This window comes from Mastacembelus armatus, chromosome 18 (assembly GCF_900324485.2).
Source record: "Mastacembelus armatus chromosome 18, fMasArm1.2, whole genome shotgun sequence".
NCBI classification, from domain to species: domain Eukaryota; kingdom Metazoa; phylum Chordata; class Actinopteri; order Synbranchiformes; family Mastacembelidae; genus Mastacembelus; species Mastacembelus armatus.
Window position 1 is genome coordinate 9,068,518 of NC_046650.1, and position 21,535 is coordinate 9,090,052.

The 21,535-nt window shown below is 40.6% G+C and overlaps 2 protein-coding genes across 3 annotated transcripts; one reads left to right on the forward strand and one right to left on the reverse strand.

Annotated features, from left to right (window-relative positions):
• Positions 1-1,662: 1,662 nt before the first annotated feature.
• LOC113144192 (ras-related protein Rab-38) lies at positions 1,663-8,682 on the reverse strand. Of its 2 annotated transcripts, XM_026330048.2 has the most exons (6): positions 8,403-8,682; positions 8,034-8,300; positions 6,344-6,474; positions 6,040-6,189; positions 5,549-5,651; positions 1,663-1,865 (listed from the first exon to the last, which is right to left on the reverse strand). In XM_026330048.2, the coding sequence occupies exons 2-6, from the start codon at positions 8,224-8,226 to the stop codon at positions 1,663-1,665; spliced, it is 780 nt and encodes a 259-aa protein (XP_026185833.1). In that variant the 5' UTR covers positions 8,227-8,300; positions 8,403-8,682. The 2 variants fall into 2 exon arrangements, with proteins under 2 accessions (XP_026185833.1, XP_026185844.1); XM_026330059.2 differs by lacking the exon at positions 1,663-1,865 and having other exon boundaries at positions 5,226-5,651; positions 8,034-8,664.
• An 843-nt stretch (positions 8,683-9,525) lies between these two features.
• rab39bb (RAB39B, member RAS oncogene family b) lies at positions 9,526-19,324 on the forward strand. The gene is made up of 4 exons (XM_026330070.1): positions 9,526-9,969; positions 13,154-13,398; positions 16,511-16,691; positions 16,983-19,324. Exons 2-4 carry the CDS (start codon positions 13,184-13,186, stop codon positions 17,226-17,228), a joined length of 642 nt encoding a protein of 213 aa, XP_026185855.1. The 5' UTR covers positions 9,526-9,969; positions 13,154-13,183; the 3' UTR covers positions 17,229-19,324.
• The last annotated feature ends 2,211 nt before the right edge of the window (positions 19,325-21,535 follow it).

A 21,535-nucleotide genomic window follows, 5' to 3' on the forward strand; every position in this document is an offset into this window, starting at 1 on the left:
ACATATGTATTTTTCAATCAATGTGTTCTTGAGTATGCATGTCACGTGTGTGGTAGCTCGTATATGTGGACTCATGTTTAATACCAGGCTAAAATATTGAATGCTGCCACCGCTGCCTTCTGTCTGCCTAGGATTCTCTCAGATCACTTATTCATTCATCGCGCTTTTAAGAGATATGAAGCTGTTGAATTATGAGACTGATAAAATTTAATTGGACCTGTTAGATGCAAAGCTGATAGCCTCTGTCTTGCAGAGACGCTTGGCCTGTTATTCAGGCCGAGCATGAGGTGACTCTTTCATCTGCAATGTTGTTTTCCTATTTATTCAAAGAAAGGTGCAGGCAGGACCTAGGGTCAGAGAGGACTGTTTAGTGTATGAAGGATTTATTTAAAAATAAGCTCAAAGAAAACCAAAGAAAAATAACTGAGATGAGTATGAGCAAGTGTATGTATTTGTATGCACCTCAGACTGAGGTAAATAAAAGGATTTGCATTATTATTATTGTTTACTTAATTATATAAACTCTCCCATGCCATGTCCTTGTATCATCTATTCACTTTGTACATGCACAGCAAAACGTACAGCATTCACTACAATATAAATGTCTATTTGTAAACCCACTTGGAGTCCAACAAATCCATTATTTAAATTGATCACTTAAAGTTTAGATGGAGTTTGTGAGGGTCCTATAGGAGACATCAGTAGCAGAATGTCTTAAGCTTAAGCAAATTAGTTTCTCATCCATCCATCCATCCATCCATCTTCTATACCCGCTTTTCGTGTTCAGGGTCACGGGGATCCGCTGGAGCCTATCCCAGCTCTCTCTCGGGTGGAAGGCAGGGGTACACCCTAGACAGGTCACCAGTCTGTCGCAGGGCCACATATAGACACACAAAGACAGACAACCTCACACACTCACACTCACTCCTACGGGCAATTTTAGAGTCACCAATCAACCTGACATGCATGTTTTTGGACTGTGGGAGGAAACCGGAGTACCCGGAGTAAACCCACGCAAGCACAGGGAGAACATGCAAACTCCACACAGAAAGGCCGGGATGCGAACCTAGTTTCTCATCCATTCTAACTCTATAATTTATGTGCACAAATACTGAATCTATGCTACTGCTGTTGCTCTGTGTCTGCTAGATGTGTAATTAGTTAACTGTTTACTAAAACTTTAATATGACGCAATATAAAAGCACAAATTCATTTATCCCAATAGTAAAAACCCAATTTGTTTCACCTCAGTTATCTGACACTTTGGCAGCATCAATCATTTCCTCTTTGCCTTCGCAATTTGTTTTGAGTCATTTGTTGTGTGATATAGCCATTCTGTCAAGATTATTTTCAGTTGACATGGAAACCACAGTAGCTGCTGTTACCTGAATATGAAGTGTGTCCCTTTGACACCCACGTAGCTGTATTAATTTCAAATTGGTTACAATGTATGTGAAACTAAAAAGGCAAGGTATAGACCACAAATCCTGGTCTAAAATGTGTAAGATATGTCATTTGTTATATTAATTGCCCAGCTCTCTAGTGGATAAAACAAATTCACAGGTGGGACTAGGTCATCTTTGTGTGTGAAGAAAAGGGAACTGTCCTTTCTGACTTGCTAGAGAGCATGTGAGTGACCTCACTCAGCAGGGGCTGATGGCTTCACACCATCCCAGCCAAGGCTTCTGGTTCAGTGCCAGCAGGGAGGGGCTGGGAGCAGCCAATGCAGATATATCTGAGGATCCATAGGTAAATGCTGGCAGACAGGAAGATGGAAAGACCCAGCAGCAGGAGGCTGGTTAGGGACTGAAGGCTGAACCACATGATGAGAGAGGTGTCGATGGGGTCATCACTGTGTTTCTGGCCTGTAGAAGAAACACAAAAAAAGAGACTTAACTCAGGGCTGACATGAGCTGCATGGGTGCAACTTATATTTATTTTCAGTATTGATTAATATGGTGATAATTTTCCTTGACATGCTGGTGGCACTGGAAGAACCTGCACAATTTACTGAGGAGTTGCAGAAAGAAAGAGAAGAACATAGAGAAAGGAATTCACAAAGGAAAATAATCAATAAATTGTTCTACGCAGCACGCATCACGAATGCCTCCATCTAATCATGGCTAATTAAAATTCCTGAGGTCCTAGCACAAGGATCCCTGATCACTGTATTAGAAGAGTACTTGAAGATGGCAGAAGGAATAAACAATGCACAGAGAGTGAGGGGAAGAGAGTTGTTAAGTAGGCCAGTCATAGGTTAATCCAGTCATGACGGTAGGCCTGTGTGACTGGAAGTACTAAATAAGCTTTCAATGAACTTATAGATGACAAGTTGGAAGTGTCTGACTTGTTGGTGGAAGGTTTATTAAACAACAGTCTGACATAGATTTACAAACTAAGCCCATATTGTTGACTTTAAATTCAGAAATGTGTTCACGTGCCATAAAATATTTCGAAACATACATGTCTGGAAGGTCAACACAGAAAATAGAACCAGAAGAATATGGTCCTAGTTTGAAGGTTGATAAATGTAGAAAATGAAACTCCAGCAGAAAAAATCTAACTTCTAAAAATGATTTAGAACTATTCAACCTAGTGCAAAATGTATCAGAAAGCTTTTTTTTCTCTGATTCTGAGGCACCGCAAAACCTGTAATTTAGCAACAACAAGTTCCATTGTGGAGGCAGCAGAAAATAATGTCACCCCTTGGCCTCACTCAGAAGCACACATGGACAAAAACCTTTCTCAGGGTGAATAATTATCAGAATGCTTGAGCATGGATTTTAATCAGTCAGACTTTGTGGTGGGCAGCAAAAAAGAAAAACTGCACTCAGACACGCTCACCTCTGCTTAATTGCAAAATCAGCAGCACACTGATGAGGATCCTAACAACAGCGGCCATCTTCATGATGGACTGGATTCACTGGGAACAGAGGGAACAATTAGTTTCAATTATATTTTTGGAAAAGTGGCAAAATATGTGAGTAATATGACAGAATTTAACACAGGGATTTGATTTGCAAAATGAAATGATCCACTTATAATTAGGTTTTATTGTTCTACTATAATTTATACTGTGAATGAATGAAGGGTAATGAACTAACCTAAATACACAAAACACAGACATGAACCACAATGAACATCATGATCACAAACCTATAAGAGTCAGTTCAGGTCAAAGCAGCACCTTCACATCACCTATAATTCATAAAATGGTGTGAAGAACAGACTTTTGGAAATGCAGAAGGAAAAGCAATGAGAATAAAAATCAATCTGTTAATTAAACAAGAAGCAATATTTGCAGAAATGATCTAAAGAAGGCTCTTTCTACACAGAATGTGTCGTCCAAATGTAAACAAAATGAAAGTACAATTGAAATTCAAAACATAGAACTGAAAATCTACTTCAGTCACTCAAACTGGATCCAAGTTATTAATACAGTAAACACAAGAGTAAACAAGCCCAGTTTTTCAATTACTATTACTGGAAAAATAAGCACAGCCTGCTTACTTTTCATCTACAAATCAAACACTTTGAACAACACATGATTATAAATGAGTCATGTTGAATTTATGACAGTAATCTACAATGAAAATGAGCTTATGTTGATGGAATAACAAGACGACACATGTGAGCAGACTATGGAAAGATAGAATATATTTATGAATAAAAAGAAATCAAGAGTTCCTTCTATTGTCCGAACTCACAGAACAAGATGTCCTTCTCTTGCTGCTTTCAGTGAAGACAACATGAATCCATTTCTTCTCAAGAGGCATGAAGAAAAAAAAAAAACAGCCAGGAGGTGCTGCAACCACCATTAGGAGAAATTATCAGTGACCTACTGTACAAAGCTGATAGGACACCTGACAAGCTCCCCCCTTTCTTACACTCGGTCTTGGTTCTTGTTTTTCTTTTTTCTTGCACAGATTTCACTCAGCGTCACTCTGCAGCGGAGGGATAATGGGAATCAGGAGCACCACAGTGATGTGAGAGGAAGAGAGCAATAGACCATATATACAGAAATAGAAGTCAGTGGGGCAAGAGGAGAGAAAAAAGCTTTTTCACACCTACGTCAGCAGAAGATTGAAGAGCAGAAACAGAGGAAATGAGAACGATGAAAGAAGAAGAAAGGAGGAGGAGTAAATAAAAATAATAAATACAAAATGGAGTTTATTTCCATAAAGAATGAATAAACATGATTAATTTGAATCTCCAATTCAAACACTAAGTTCAGTTTTGTAGTTTCCACCCTTGAATGAAACCAGAGGTCATTGCTCCCTCTAGTGGTGCAAAACTCTAATTCAGATTAGTGCATTCTTCACAATATCATTGGTTGGTTTATGAGCTACACCAAGCTAATTCAGTTTAATACAACAGGCCACTTGTGAAAGAAATGAACTTCTGCTGAAACTGCGTTGATGTTGAAGAAAGAGGAAGTCTGTGTGTGGTCCTTCTCCTAAGGGTGTTATGCATTTGACATCTATAAATTCATGTAAAAAAAAAAAAAACACCACAATGGGGAAACCAATGATCTAACATTATATTCATGCAATTTTTCGGTCCAGTTTTGACTTTAAGTACCACAGTGACTGAGCTTGTAAGTGGATGTTTTCAGCATCTGCTTTCTCGTCAGGTCCATTCTCCAAAAAATATCTGACTCCTTTCTTTCCTGCAAAGCAAAGTGAATTTTTTTCTTAGCTTGACGTTGAATTAAGAATGCATTCTGCTGCATGAATAAAGCACGATGATGGAAGAGAAAAACACTTTTGCCCAGAGAAGGTGAGTATTAAGCATAGAGTGAATGGGGATATTTGAATGAGTGGGTGTAAAATTACAGTGCAGTACCCGTCAGGCAGAACAGCATGGAGGAAGAACAAGTGAACTCAACAACACCCACAAACAGACATCCATAGAACTGGGTTTTAACCACAGAGCAATACAGAAAATGACCTGTTGGGACCATAAAAAGGAATAAGTGGGTATAGATAATAGATGGGTGGATGGATGGATGGATGGACCTGTTGCTCCTGTTTTATAGCCATGAGATCCATTACCATGTCATTCAGTGATCAACAGAAACATAACAAAACGTTGTGAGTGACAAACATGAAAGACAAACACCAATAATCTTGTTTAAAAATGCAAAATTGCCTAAGGATGCTAAAGTGCGTGTGAAACTCATCACACCACCCTGCTCAAAGAGTGCATTATTATGAATAAAAGGATTCTGCAATTCATTTTTTAATCTCTTATTTACAAGTGACAGCTTGTTATTTTTAAAGAAAAACTTGCTACAATGCCCGCGACAAATGCTTTTCTTGTATCTCTTCAACTTTCTCCTCCCATGTGTCACTTTTGCAGTCAAACCCAAAAAACATCTTATCATCACATTTCCAAAAAATGAAGTAATGCTCTCAGCCTCGTGACTTAGACCCATCTTTTCTTCAGTCGTTATCTCTGTCTGGTTTAAGACCGGAGCATCCAGAACACCCGCTGAGTCCTTTTTCCTTCGCACTGTAGTCGTAGTGGGGCAGAACGAGAATGCTGCCCCCTGGTTCGGTTTTGTCCGAGCTGTTTGTCGCTCCTTCCTCCTCTGCGGACATGATGTTGTTCACCAAACACGTGATGGCTGCATTAATGTTGGTGTTGTCCTGGACAGAGAGGAAAGGATGCTAAGGGACGCATGAGAAACAAACTTTTGTCCATACATGCATGCATTATTAGATTGTCTTGGAGAGTGATCGAAGAGTTTGCTTTTTGGAAAACAAAACTTTGCATCAACCAACACCAACATTTCTAAAAGTTCAGCTGTCATCCTCAACAATAAGCTGGGCCTCACAGCGAAATCTGCCCTGACAGCCCTACAGTAAAGCAAAGAAGCATAAGAGACAGACGCCTAATAAGCAGTTCACTGATAAAATATGCAGCGACATTTGTTTACAGAGAAAATGGGAGCAGAGGTTGACAGATCGCTGTTTAAAATGTGCATTCCATACAGTCAGTGATTTTGAAGACACGCAGAAGAAAATCACATCTTACTTTGGCAGAGGTTTCGTACCAGCCGACAAATCCGTACTCCTTGGAGAAGTTCTCCAGTTTGGGCAGCTTGGGGCACAAACCATGACGCCGCTGGTCACACTTATTGGCCAGTAGAACAGCTGGAACCGGCTTCCCGTTGCTCAGGGCAACCTAGCAGAACCAATAAGAAAACCCACTCAGTTACAGCATGAATAACAAACTAACTAAAGATCCAGACGAGGCTAAGAAATGCAGTCTTGTTTGTCCATATATGCAGTTTTAGCAGTTTGTCATCAGGACCAGATACAATAAGTGATCCATTTACCTTTGAGTCTAGGTCTCCTTTCCACTTGAGGATGGCCTGAAACGTGGAAAGTCTTGTCATGTCGAAGACGACGAGCGCTCCCACAGCCTCTCTGTAGTACACTCGGGTCATGTTACCGTAGCGTTCTTGTCCTTTTGAGCAAACAGGGAAGAAAATGTAACAGCCTGAATGCTGTTTCAAAGGTCTATGTTGCAACAGCTTAGCCCATCTGAAACTTCATGAATCTCAATTATATACTTGACAGTATTCTTCACTAGAAGCCAAATATAATCACAGACCAATTTACAGTAAAAACAAGGGAGATTATTCTTATTGTGGGTTTTTTTTTTAATCCTGGTCTGCCCTTAAAGTGAGTTGATTAGTTTTATATTACAACTGAGACAAACTTCACTGTAGACATGAACTCTTTATTCGGATGAATACTTTTGCAGCACGAGCACTGAGGATTTATTTTCTCAATTAATAAAATAATTGTTTTATCTATAAGGTGGCTCGTGGATAAAGTGAATAGTGTCTATTTGTCATAAGCCTTAGGTAAAGTATTCAAAGTGACTGCAGTTACACACTAAGAAAGGACTGGGTCCAAAACAGAGAAATCTAAAATGAGTGGGTGTGCACATGCACATCTCCCTGCATTTAAGTTCATGTATCATCACGTGTGTGTGTGTGTGTGTGTGGTGTGTGTGTGTGTGTGGTGTGTGGGTGTGTGTGTGTGTGTGTGTGTGTGTGTGTGTGTGTGTGTGTGTAACTGAGTATATGAATAAGTCTCTTTCCTGGAAGATAACTTCCTCCACATGATCTTAATAGAGTGGTGAATCAACAAGTGCGTGCCTAACACACTCCACATGACCTACAGAGCAAGACAGCAACTGATACAAAACGGTTTGACATTTTGACATGGAAAGACTGTGTATTAACAGCTGCAGTAATGAAGAACTCTTCCAGCTGTTCACACAGACAGTGATGCAATTATCGCTTCCACACAACGACAAGGACAATCTGGATTTGTGTGAGAGCGACCCACTGATCTGGTTTTAAAGCCTTCATGCAGCGACTCCGTGTGATTCCAGCATGGACTCATCACTGCTACTGGTTTAAAGTCCATGTCGCTAACAGCTTCAGCCGGGCAGCTTCATGTAATGACTACTCTTATCAGCTGTTGTGTTGCTCAACAAGCATAGAGCAAACAGATCAAAGATAAACTAGAGTGTTTGAGTGACATGAGTGATGTCATGGCTTTAAAAGCTCAATACAAAGACGTTTTGTTTTGGATAACAGCTGATCTGATGGGTAATATGATGGATTATAAGGTGAACTCAACATTTCATCTGCAGAAAGAGAAGTTTACTGTGTTTTCTTGAATCATGCACCATTGTGGTTAGATGCACCAGCAAGATGCAAGTGCAGGTTTATGTTCCTTCTTCCTTCTAGAGATCTGACATTTTAGCCTTTTTACTATTTAAAGCAATCTGAAGCCACATTTAGAGACCACACTTGTTACCTGGCACACAGGTAGGGAGATTCAAAGTGGCATTATTGTTGCATGAGCGCGTTATGTATTTGACTATGCAAATAAGGTGTGCATAATAATCTACTCTTTAAATACAGACGCTTCTCTGAGCAATATAACCTCAACCAGGCAGGTTTCACAGCTCAATCGTATAAAACACACAGCCACACTTTTACGCACCGGCGATGTCCCACAGCTGCAGCCGCACCACCGTCTTGTGATCCCAATTGAGGACTTTGAGGGCGAAGTCCACTCCGATGGTGGCCCGGTAGTGTTGAGAGAACACCTGGTGCACGTAGCGCTTTATGATGGATGTTTTCCCGACTCCCAGATCGCCGATGACTAAAACTTTGAGCAGGCGCTCACGCTGCATTACTGCTCCGGTTGCGAGCGCGCGTTAGATGGCACAGTGAAGTTTCCACTTAACGAGTTCCGCATGAAAAAGAGCTGCAAAACGTGTAGGGTTAGACCAGTGACAACAGATCTGGAGTCATGCATGGATACTTGGCATGTAATAATTTGGCATGTAATTATCTAAACTTAATGTACCTTTCGACTCTGTGCTAAACGCCCCCTCGCCACTTGTAAGACAGTGAAAAAGAGGAACCTGCTGGGTGTAAAACGCTGTCGTGGCCAAGTCAAAGTACAGAAAAAAGCGCTGTTATCTGTTTAGCCTGCGGTTTATGTGCACAGCTCCAACTGTTGCCATGTCCTCAGAGAAGAAAAGCGCGTTGTCTGTCCTGTCAGCAGCTGGAGCTGTCTCTGTGGACGACCACGCCCACGGACTGTCAATGTTATTATATATCATGACACCATAACAGAAACACCTTACCAAGTATAATATAAACTATATGAAAATACATTGGCCGCCATCGGAAATGACAAACAGTATTTTCAAAGTGCGGAGAGATGAAGATATTTTCTCTGAACTGCAACAAAATCTTTGAGTAATTGTTGTTGAGTCTCGCAAACTATTTAAATACGTTTTCATTTTTCCAGTTATAAAAAAAATACCGCCTCACGTGCACTACAGAATATTTAGTTGTGAAATTTTACACTAAAGAAAAATAAATATCTCAAAGTTAAATCCAAATCGCGGAGCCTTTAAAAATGTAAAACCAGGAAGGTTTTCCACACCTGGTCTTTAGAGGACAACTGGACCTCACAAACGCAGGAAACACACAAGCTTCCCTGCTCCGTGTGTTAAAACTACAATTCCCATCTCCCGTCCATTTCCGTGCCTGCGCACTGATATGTGCGCATTTGGACCACGCAGTGAGTGTGCAGCTTCACTGTTGTTGGACAAACCGTGCAACATGAGTAGTCTGCTTAAATAAACGTCTAAATGCGCAAAAGCAAATCACTATAATATTATTTTGAACTAAAATTATTATTATAGGACACAGAAACGCCTTCATGTCCCCAAAAACATGCTTGTTTATGGGCAGTCTTTCATTTTAATATTAGGTACACATTCACATATTATAATCACAATATCCTTTTCTACCCACTGTCCTTTCCGCCCCCCTGAAATCCTTTAAAATGTGTCGTAACATTGTTTCTTCCATGTTGCGCTTCCCTGTGGTCCTTTACGGTAATGGTACTGATGCGGGATGAGTCAGGCTATATGATGCTGCTGCTACCGCTGCCATTTCATCAGCAGCGAAAACCTCCAAACACACAGCAAACACACAAATGACACCGCGGGATTCCCCTCTGACACTGAGCATCCTGCCTTCATAGACCCGCACTCTCCAAGGTGCCTGAACAGAGAACAGAGACTCGTCTTGTGGTTTATTCGTGGCTCGGGGTGAAAGCACGAGATCCGGTTTTTATTGCACCTGCTCTGGATGTTTTTTTTTTTTTTTTAATTTCAGCTCTCGATTGGGCCCGATTTCAACAAGGAAATCGTCGCTGACTCTAGGACCTGCTGCATCAACAACCCCTGACAAGCATCGGCTCCGGGACGCTTTGTCGCTGTTTCGGTTGTTTTGCTGCGTCCTGAGGATCGATCCAACCAGACTTGTCGGTGCCATGGAGCCCACATCAGCCTGGTCTTGAGCAACATAAGAAGAACTACCCTTCTGGCCTAAAATCGACTCCACTCCTTCTCCAGGTAGGCTGTGTTTATAGCATTTACAGTCTTTATTTCTCATATTTATCATGTAATTTAGCCCAAAGTGCCTTAATGCCCCCTCAGCAAAGCGCACGGGCCTAGTTTTTTGTCGTGAAGCGGACTGGTCTAATAATAGCCTGCAATAAGAGGTTTCATAAATAGGCCTACGAGAAGCTGAAGTCTACCCACGTCTATAGTAAACTCTATATACGATGTGATAATAAGCTGAAACCCTAAATGAATAACACGGTGCAGCTGGAAAGTCCTGTTTGTGTGCGTGGTTACAGGCAGCCTACTTAACAAATGTCACAGGACGAGTCGTGTTGTAATGAAAGCACGAGATATTTTAACTATTTCACGCCACGGCGTCATTGTAAACACAGTAAAGGACAAGCGTAATGTCCACTTCACCAAATCACCACAAACACAACAGCGAATCCAATGTGAACGCATGCGCATTGAGAAGTGAAGGGCTTTAGAGACGGATCTCTGTGTAAATGTTGGATATGTGAAACGCAGTGGACCCTCCAACGTGCCCTAACGCCCATAAGGCTGCTATTCACCGGGGATTCAGCCGCTAATGTTTGCATACCGAGCGAGCTACGCAACCCGACTCTACAGACACACGCAAGGGGTGATGGGAGGTTGCATGTGCGTGGCTCTTTGCCCGTCTGATGCCCTGACCCTGTGGAGATATGTACACTATAGGGAATACATGGCCTTCATGTTACCTCACATTAGGAATCTGCCACATCACATCCCTGGAAAGATCATCCTCTATACCGTTACTCCCTCACTCTTTAGTGTCCAGACACCAGTAATGAAAAAAGACAAAGACATGAACTGTGTCCTGCACAATGACAGCAGGGTTAATTGGACTCCAGAGAGGGTCATCTCCAATCACAGAAATTCAAATGTGGGATTTAGTGTTGGGTATAAAGAACTGGCAACACAACTGACTCATGTTCAGTCAAGTGTGAAACCTGTTAATCATTAACATTAAGGCTTTCATAGAGGCATGTAGTCAATATTTAAGGCTTTTTGATCAGTCTGCCTTTTTTGTTAAAGCTGTACAAAAATGGAATTAATATACAGATACAGGTTTGGACACTTTTGGTTCATTTAGAGTTCATCTGAAGAAATTGTTAATTAGCACTAAGTTCTGTCTGCACTAAACGTCAGTCACACCTTCTCTTCTCAGTGTCTGTTACTTATTGCTGTTGTCAGTCTGTCATCTTGTATATGCGTGTATGTGTTTCACTGTGGCCTAATTTCTATTGTGCCAAAGTGCTTGTATTTTATCTTGTAGTGCTTCATAATGTGTTTATATCATCTTATAAAACTCTAGATGCATTGGAAATAATAATTTGGGTTTTCTATGATGAGTTTTAGGAATGTAAGTATGTTATTTCTCTCCTTTGTTTAGTAATTATGTGAAGTGGTTAACACTGTCACCTCACAGTAAGAAGGTTCTGGGTCCAAAGACATGCAGATTGCCTTTAAGTGAGAAAGCAAATGTTTATTTGTCTCTATGTGTCATAGACTGAGAGATCCACAGAGATCCGTCTCTAAAGCCCTTCACTTCTCAATGCGCATGCGTTCACGTTGGATTCGCTGTTGTGTTTGTGGTCACATGATGAAGACATGATGATCAGTCCAGGGTGTCCGTCGCCTTTCGCCCACTATCAGCTGGGATTGACTCCAGCCCACCATGACCCTGAATTGGACTAAGATATATAGAGAATAGATGGATGGATAGTTGAGGCAGAGCGTACTTGTCTATAACAAATCAATATATTTTAAAGGCTGATTGTACATGTTGCAAGCCTTAATCTGCAACGTAACTAGCAGCTAAATCTTAGCAGAAAAAATGTGGGCATGTTGCGGGAAAGAACTGTGCAGAAAAACATGTTGTAAACAAGCCTGAAGGGTATACCATAGGTCTAATTATCTGAAGGGTCAAACATTCAGACGCTAAAGCCTCATATCAAAAAGGGCATTAGGCTAAAGAAATCCCAAACTCAGGCTTATTAAAACATCAACTAATGCCATCAAGTGACCAGAAAAGCATAAGAGGATTTTCTCCTATATCTCGTGGTTTCAATTGAATCACACACTGAATACAATGCAGCACAGTAAGCCAGTTATGTGTGCAGGAGCGGAGGGGAGAAGACAATTAAAGGTTATATTTCAGTAACTGAATCAAGGGAGTGTTAGTCTAGAAATATTTTTTAGTAGGTCAGCAGAGTTACAAACATTGGAGGAAATCAGAATGGCACATTTTTATAATGAATACCATAACCATATAATATGAGAGCAATGAGGTGTGTCTCCCCAGGGTAACACAGGAAAGTTGAAGAGTGTGGAGGGAGAGACAACTGTGAGGTGAAATAGACAGGTGCACACAGGTGTTCTACAAAAAACTACAGGAAGTTAGTTATTGTAATGTGGTGCACTGGTTTTGGCTATTTACCAACATGGTCAACTGGAGCAGCTCAGCAGAGGATGTGAAACACAGCTCATGGCAATTAGCTCGGGTAAAAACACTTAAGGCCCAGTGGTGTAGTTTGCAACAGAACTAGCATTTATCCTCTGAGTCATTGCTTCATCAAACTAGAAACGGAAGCATGAAGCACATATGTTTAGATCCAGCATGACTTACATGTCCTGTAGGTATCATTGTCCCCAGTATCCATAAACGTCCACAGAAATCTTACAAATAATACAGCCATGGGTATATAGCAGAAATATAGTGCTAACAGCCTGAGTTAGGGGTGGCAGTACTTCCTTTTTACATTCCCAAAGCATCATGGGAACTGTAGTTCCAAAACAAAGAGTCCAAATAAGTAATAATAATAGGAGCGACCATTTAACATGATTTTTTCTGTTCCTGGGATGTTTAGGACCAAACAGGAAGCACAGACGGTATTGCAGGAATATAGACAAGCTGTACAGTAAATCATAGGCTAAATGCAAATTCCTATTAAGGATCCTGATTTCATTACAGCCTTTCACAATAAAGCTATTTTTGAGCATAACTCCCTAAATGCAAGTTCTTCTTGTTGTTGAATATGAGTGTTATTCTATAGGGAAACTCTGATGTTGCTGTTTTCTGTCTATCTTCTGTTTCCCCCGCACGCTCGCACTCATGCGCGCACTTCAACCAACGCACACGCCGCAACAGACAGACCGACAGCCAGACCAAAGCCAAGTCATGGAGGCGATATGGCTCTATCAGTTCCGACTGATTGTCATCGGGGACTCCACGGTGGGCAAATCGTGTCTGATCCGGCGGTTCACGGAGGGCCGCTTCGCCCAGGTGTCCGACCCCACCGTCGGCGTTGACTTCTTCTCCCGGCTCGTGGAGATCGAACCGGGCAAGCGGATCAAGCTGCAGATCTGGGACACTGCGGGCCAGGAGCGCTTCAGGTGAGAACAGCTGGGCCTGTGCATGTGGAACCATGAGATTATTATGGCTCTAAAATGTATATGTGAGGCTTTATGGACAGTATAGAACCAATTAGTATTACATATGGTGTCTCTCTCTCCTTTTATGTGGGAAGCATTATGTCAGCAGGCATTAGTTATTTAAATGTATAAAGATTTTTATTACATATTAGACTACTATATTCCATAATTGACCACAGTGTGCTCCTATAGTGCTAGATCACAATGGCAGGAGTATTTATTTCCATGAAGAAGAGATGAAGCAAGTATTAAAAATTGACTTAAGTAAAAATATCAATATCATCAAAGCAATCTGTAATCTAAGGCTAAGTACATTAGCAAAAGTATTCACTTTAAAGCAGCATGTTGATGTTGCCCGTTGAGCTAATGTGAATTATTTTACATCTTACTGAGCAAAAATACATTTGAGATAATATGTTTTCCATGTTACATCTGACTCCAAATAACTGCAGCTTTCTGATAAATTCAGCAGAATGAAAAGTGAAATTTCCCTCACAGATGTAGTGAGATGGAAGATTAAAGTAGCATAAAAAGCAAATACTCAAAAGTACTTTCAAGAACCTGTACATATTTTCTACAGAAATGAAAGATGTGTACACTTATCTTAGTTTAAGTGTGTTTTATTGACGGAAATTAAGAAATGTAAGTATCCAGAACTTAACGATGTAGCCTGGAGGTCTTAAAACCTGAATTACTACCTGACACAAATTTGTTTGCCTCGCACAAAATATAGAGCAGGTATTTAAATGCAATTTGAGGTAATACAAGCAGAGAAAATGACCAGAGGGCTTATTTGTAACAAGTAAACAGTTGCAAGTGCTTCTTCCCGTGTGAATTCAATGCAACAGTTGATACTTCCTCTAAAGGAACATGTTTTTGAAGCAGATGTTCAACAGGAATCATAAAGCAAATGTGGTTTTCTGTCATGCTTTAAAAAGACGGACTCTCAAATGGTGTTAGTGACGCCTGTGGGCAACCTGCAGCTGTGCTGGAAAATATGTGAGGTTACTCCACACTCCAAGCACTAATATGAATGATACAGGTGTAATTCATGATTAATGAGTTCCCAAAACATAATGACTTATCTTATTGGTATCAGCGAAATATAGAGTAGTGAAATAGTGACTAGATATAGCCAATCCTAATCTTGAGGGAAGGTCAATGTATGAAATCATCATTTTAGGGATAACTATGCACATTTTAATAAAAGGTAACTATTGCTTTTTGCCTTCATTTCATATTTAATTACAATATTTAGAAATCTGATGTAAGACACTAACAAACAATGTATCAGACAAATGCAAAAGAGTATGTAATGCTATTAAATTAGACAATGTGTTGACGCTGTACCCCAACATCATCACTTAGCAGTGGAAGAAATGTATGAATGCCTAAAAATGACATTTCCCTGTAAGCACAGTTTATATGCCGGAGGGGTGTGTTAGCGTCATAATGATGTACTGTGTGTCTTTTAGCCTGAAATGCATCTTGACACTTGCATGCACACCCACTCTCATGTTCAGCTGTGCTCATCCTGACAGAAGGGGACTGGTCTCACCTGTCAGCACGATTAGAATCGCCATGGCAACTGTGACACGTCCCTCGGAGACAAGTCAGAATCTCGGTTCTGAAGAGAAGTCTGAGCGTTTCTTACAAATTCATCTGAGACCGGATCACTTTTCTCGTAAAAAATCTAGGACAGGAATTTATTTTCATCGTTGTTTGATTGTTAAATGGGATATCAAGCATTCTGAAAAAAACTGCTGGTTATCGTTCATGTAAGCCATGGATGAAATGATCACATATTATCATCATATATTCTGACGCTTTGACTAAATCATTCTGGGAAATGATTTAAGTGCAGACATTTTTAGATATTTGGGGATTTTTTTTTACTCTATAGTTGGTTATTGCCTGGTTGGGTATTTTTGCTACTCCTGTGATGAGGATGAATGTTTGAATTTGTCTCATCTTCCTCATCAGTTCTCTTCTTCACTGATGATGCAGATCTCGTCTTAGTCACGGTCGTTTCATCTGTGTGGTCCTTCCATAAATACATGTACACGTGTGTTCGCCCGTGTTGAATCAAATGAATCACTTGCAGGTTCTTATTTTTTCCCACCTCCACCTCCTCCTCTCCGTCGACCAATCATCCCTTCTTCCTCTTCCACGACACATCTCTCTTTCCATCTCTATCTCCAGCCTGTAATTTTCCTGCTATTTATATGTATGTCGACGTTCTCTCTGTGAGGATACTGTGGGACGACAGATGCATTAAACAGGACTTGGTGTGTGTTTGGTTGTCACATCCTGTCAAAATCTGGCAACATTTCTCCTCCCAGTCAGGCTGCAGCGATGAAGTCATTTTGTAAAATCAAACATCAGAATCAGAACCAGAAATATTTTATTAATCCTTGCCAGAAATTGTTTTATTATAGTGTTCCATTCCACATATGCAAAATATAGTAAAACAAGAAGATAATACAACCCTATTAATGATAGATGCTATATATCTACTTAAAACATACATATTTACAGTGAACAGTACAGATTTAACAGATGGAAATTATGTACAGCATCGATCAATAGACAGATTGATTCACAGAGGGAGGAGTTGAAGAGGTTGATGGCCACCGGCAGGAATTATTTTCTGTGGCGATCTGTGGTGCAGCAGTCTCTGGCTGAGTGTGCTTCTGTGGAGTGGACGTGAAGAGTTGTCCAATATTGTCCTCATCTTGGACAACATTCCCCAGCTCCCCTCCCACAACATGGCTGCTCTTGTGGATGAGCTTGTTGAGTCTGCTGCCCCAGCACACAGCAACATAGACATGGCACTGGCTACCACAGACTCATAGAACATCCTCAGCATCGTCCGGTAGATGTTGAACGACCTCAGCGATATAATAATAATTACAAAATAATTTGTAAATTGCAACTGTGCGTAAAAACAGATGGATAGAATCCCACCTACTGTTTGCATCAAATTTGCTAATGTTTGTGTTTATTGAACCTGGTAAATTGGTTGTGTCCCACTCTATTCTTTATCTTTCCCTCGATTTTATTTCCTACACAGGTCAATCACCAGGGCTTACTACCGTAACTCAGTGGGCGGGCTCCTCCTGTTTGACATCACCAATCGGCGCTCCTTCCAGAACGTCCATGACTGGTTGGAGGAAGCTCGCAGCCATGTCCAGCCGCACAGCATCGTCTTCCTATTGGTCGGCCACAAGTGTGACCTGGAGGCACAGCGCCAGGTGTGTACTCAGTTAAAGCAGCACGATAATTTCCCATAAGGCTGTGTTGTGTTAAGAGTAATTGTTGGGCATTTTGGCTATTTTGAATCTTATATAAACTACTCAGTGCAGATAACTTGGTGTTTCTGTTCAATCTCAGGTGGTTTGGTGATTTTACCTAACGATTTTCACCTCTCAGTGCAATCAGACAGAAATTTTGTCCACACAGTAAATGTATTAATGCACTTGTGCTTGTGTAGGACCAGAACTCACTTTGAAATGAGTTTCACCTCATTGCATTTGCTCTTCTAGGTGACCCGCCAAGAGGCAGAGAAGCTAGCAGGAGCGTACGGGATGCGCTATGTGGAGACATCGGCCCGTGACGCCATCAACGTGGAGCACGCCTTCACCGAGCTGACCAGAGACATCTTTGCCCTGGTGCGATCCGGTGACATCACAATCCAGGAGGGCTGGGAGGGTGTGAAGAGCGGGTTTGTGCCCAACGTGGTTCACTCCTCGGAGGAAGTGACCAAGAGTGACCGCCGCTGTCTGTGTTGATCCGGGAAGAGTTTTGAACGATGGAACTGAAGGCGAAAAGGGAGGCAGGAAGGAAGGATTCAGAGGAGAGAGGCTGACAGGCTGAGGTGTTGGCCCTCTGACTGAAACTGCTGGTAAACCTCTGCTGTTCTTTCTTCAGACTGGACACAGAACAGGATTTAAGTGAAAAGGCTGGTAGAAGGCGATGAACACCTTGTACGTGGGTGGAGAGCCGAAGGGTTGTGCCCATTTCTGAATATGTTTTATTTCTCGGAGAGGAAGGATGGCAGATGCTTAGTTACTTGCGAGGGCTCTCATGGTTCAGTTCCTTTTCTTTTGTTTTGGGCTTCTTACGTGGAAAAACAACCCTCAAAGAAAGTCTTAGAAAGGCCTTAGAAAGAGGATCCATTTTGGTTCTTCATCAAAATACAATGACCTGTTTCATCTTTCTTTCTCCTCCTCCATCTCTCCTCTCACTACTTCTTAACCTGCCCTCCTCCAATATGCAAATACATGATCACATACAAAATGATCAATTTCACATTTGTGTCCAAGATCCTCTTAGCACATATCATTCAAAGACTTTTTGTTAACACTTATATTCAACCTCCCTCATTAACAAGGATTGACTGTGCTTGCTCCACATTCCACAACCAGAGCTCAATGGAGGAGTCATGGAGGTCCTGAATTGAACAAGGGAAGACATATTCCCTTCACAGAGCTTTGATTTTGTCGCTAGAGACCACATTGCTTCTCTGTCTGACAATTTAGGCCTCCAGTGAGCTCAATGACATTGACAGCATTGTTATATCCACTATCATTCTGCTAAATACTGCACTGAAAGGCAACATCTTCACCCATCCAGTTCCTAATGGACTCCATAAGCAGGAACAGACAATGTGTACAGCTTAACTGACCAAGGTTGACTTTTTGGACTGTCTTTAACTTGGAGTAATAGCAATGTTGGAGCTAGAAAGCACCTTAATAGCCAAGTCCACCTTAACTGTGTAGCTTCATTTGGGATTTCTGTAGGGTGCAAATAAGCAAACTGGACATTTATTTCTTGAAAACAAAATAAACAGAAAGGGACCTGGCCATACGCAGGGAGGCTTGACGAATGGACTCTACAAAACAACCACATTACCCACGATGCACGCATACGGAGAGAACTGTACCACTTAAATACTCAAGCAAAGAAGGTCCAGTTGGCAGGTAGTAAATCAACCCAACACAGATACAGGCACAGGGACACTAAAAGGTAAAATTTTGTTCTGGGCAAGTGGTTTACATTTTTTGAATTTGTGTGCAGATGTAAGATCACACCAACTTTTCCTTTTAGTTCAGTCCACTTTAGTTACAGCTACAGGTGTATGAACTGCCATGATAACTCTGGGGATTTCAGGAATATAAGGGCAAACATCAGCCATGGCATCACTGACCTCTATGCTACATGAAGGTGTTGTTCCAGCTAGGGCTGCAATTAATGATTATATTCACTCCTGATTCATCTACAGCCTATTTTCTTAATTAAAGCACCGATTGTTCTATCTATAAAATGTCCAACCATGTCATGGTTTCATGGTGACGCCTTCAAATGCCTTGTTTTGTCTGACCAACAGTCCAAAACTCAATGGTATTGTATTTACATATAAGGACAAAGAAAACATCAAATTCTCAGATCTGAAAAACTGGAACTCTTTGGCGTTTCTATTTGGAAAATGACTAGAACGATAAGATGAAAAATGTTTTTGTAGGTGTTATTTAAAAAAAAAAAAAAAAAAAAAATCAGCAGGTGACTCCCCTGCTATAATCTTCTACACACTGGGCCAAATATGTTAATCTGTTTACCCTGACCTATATATGTGGCTGCATTTTCTCAAATTCAATAAATTATTCATATTTAAAAGCTGAGAAGAAACAAAAAGATGCAACGTGTTTATGTGTTTAAAGTGTAACAGACATGCCTTCAGTACCTGCATTGTTTGGTGCATATCCCAATATCTGTATGTCTTCTTGCAGAATCCTCCTTTAGGCCTCCGTTAATATAAAGTAATGGATTTATTTGATTTTACCTCTACTTTAGAAAAAATGTGTGTTGATTTAAGTTTTATTATTTATTTTGAACTGTTCCAATATTAATCTGATTTACAATCCCACAGCTACTAACACAGCACAGCATTTACTGTAGTTTTAAATGTAATTTATCCACTGAGTGAGTGAGGATACTGTAAGTGCTACATTTTCTCACTGTATGTGTGTGTTTTTTTTTTTTTTTTTAAATATGTCTAAAGAGCTTTTTTTAAATTTTAACATGAATGTATCAGTTGGACTAGGGTGATGATGTCATACAAGAAATGTGTGAATGAGAAACATTTCCAGTCAAATCAATTAATCTGTTTCTCCTCCAAAGGCTCTGAAAAGATGATCCTAATGTTGTGAAATTCCACCACACAGGAAAGATCAGATTCTTGTAGGAATTAAAAAAAGACCTGAGTTCTCCCTAACGCCTTAGCGTTTTGGAGTTTGACAATGACGGTTATGTTTTAACCCCACAACAGCTTTAAAAAGTATTTTCCTTTTCTCTGATTTGCTTTTTACTGAAGCCCTTTTAAACACTTCAGTTGCTGATGGCATAAACAGGTCATGGGTGTTGAGGTCTGTGCGGGTTGGTGCGGATGCAGCTACTCCTGCTGAGACTCTTTCACCAGATGTAGACAGGAATCAGAAGTCATCAAGAAACATGTCCTGCAAATGGTTTTGTGCTGCAAATTGTCATAAAAAAAAAAACAAACTACTAACTTATAAGAGTAAACTTGAAAAAGTCAGCTCTAACCCTCAAGACACTAAACGGATAGAACTGGGTCATCACTTAGCCAACTCCACGAAAACACGATTCGATTAGTGTGTGAAATAAAGAGCCCTCTTCCACATTATTTCCTAGAGGTCCAACCGACTGCTAACGTTCTCGAAGCTTTTTCTGATCTGCTGCTTGCTTGTTGTAACCACAGACATGAAGATTCAGAGGATTTGAAAAAGCCACCTCAGGACACATGAAGGGATAAGGGAAAGAAAGCTGTTTCACGTTGGACAGCAAAGCAGTCTGCTGTCTTGTTTCCAGAGATGCATGCAAGGTGATGTAGGCATTCAGTGCTGTTCTCTGCCAGGATCCTTAGCAGTATTTGGTTACACTAAGACTGCTTTCACACACACAATACAAAACACTGCTCTTCAACTCTGAGATCATCTGCAGCCTCACACAAGCTGAAAATAGACTTCTACTGTAATTACATTGTCACATTGTTCCAACTTGGTTCAACATTTTGAGAGCTTAACTTCTTGCAGTGTCAGATGAAATCTGTAATAATGTAGCCTAAAAAACAAAACGTACAAGCTGTGCTTTTATGTGCTGGAGCAGTTACTTGGTGGATTCTTTTCATAATTAGTGAGCTTTGGAAATCCTGGAAGGCAGACTGTGACCTTTGGACAGAAAAAGGTTGGGTTCTCCTGTTTCCAGCCATTAACCTAAGCACAGAGCAGCACACCTTTCTTTAAAAAAATCATCCAGATGGTTAGAAGAGTTTTGAGAACAGCAGTAACTCTAGTTAAATATCTGATTCTTTAGTTTTTCAGAGAAGAAGCTACAAGCTTAGCTGTTTAGTTTGCAAGCAGCTTTCAGGATTTTTCAAGCATCTCCAGGCATTTACTGTTATCTTTCAGAGAAACACACGCACGTATCTGTGACTCAAGTATGAGACTGGTGCTAATAATAACAATAGGCACAAACTTGAGAGTTAATATGTACGGTAAATATGAAACGACAACCAACAGCCTTAGCATAAAAAGTGAAAGTGAAAACAAGGGAACGCTAAGCTACCTGATGCCAGTAGTTTTGTACTTATTGCATTTAAGTCATAGCCAAAAAAAAAAAACAACACCCTAAGGGCGAAAATGTTATTTTAGACATCACTAACCTAATTTTCCAATAAAAAGATAATACTTAGCTGGGTCAGACTGGGCATTTAGGTGGCAATTTTAAAGGAATCATTTAAACAGTTTTAAGCAAACGGTACATGCAACACCTCAACACTTTATAAATTGTCCTTTTATTTGACTTTGCACACAGACAAATCGTTTATAAGAGGCTAAGGGAAACCTGACAGTTGTCATGATTTAATCTTAAACTGGGCTTTCAGCTTTATCAGGGAACATTTCCTTAATGTGTCAGCTGTGCATTTAACTGAATGTATCTGTTGGGTGAGAACAGTTATTACCTGCCCTCAGTGAAACCCTTCTTCCCACAGGAGCCGTGGTACAATATAAATAATGTT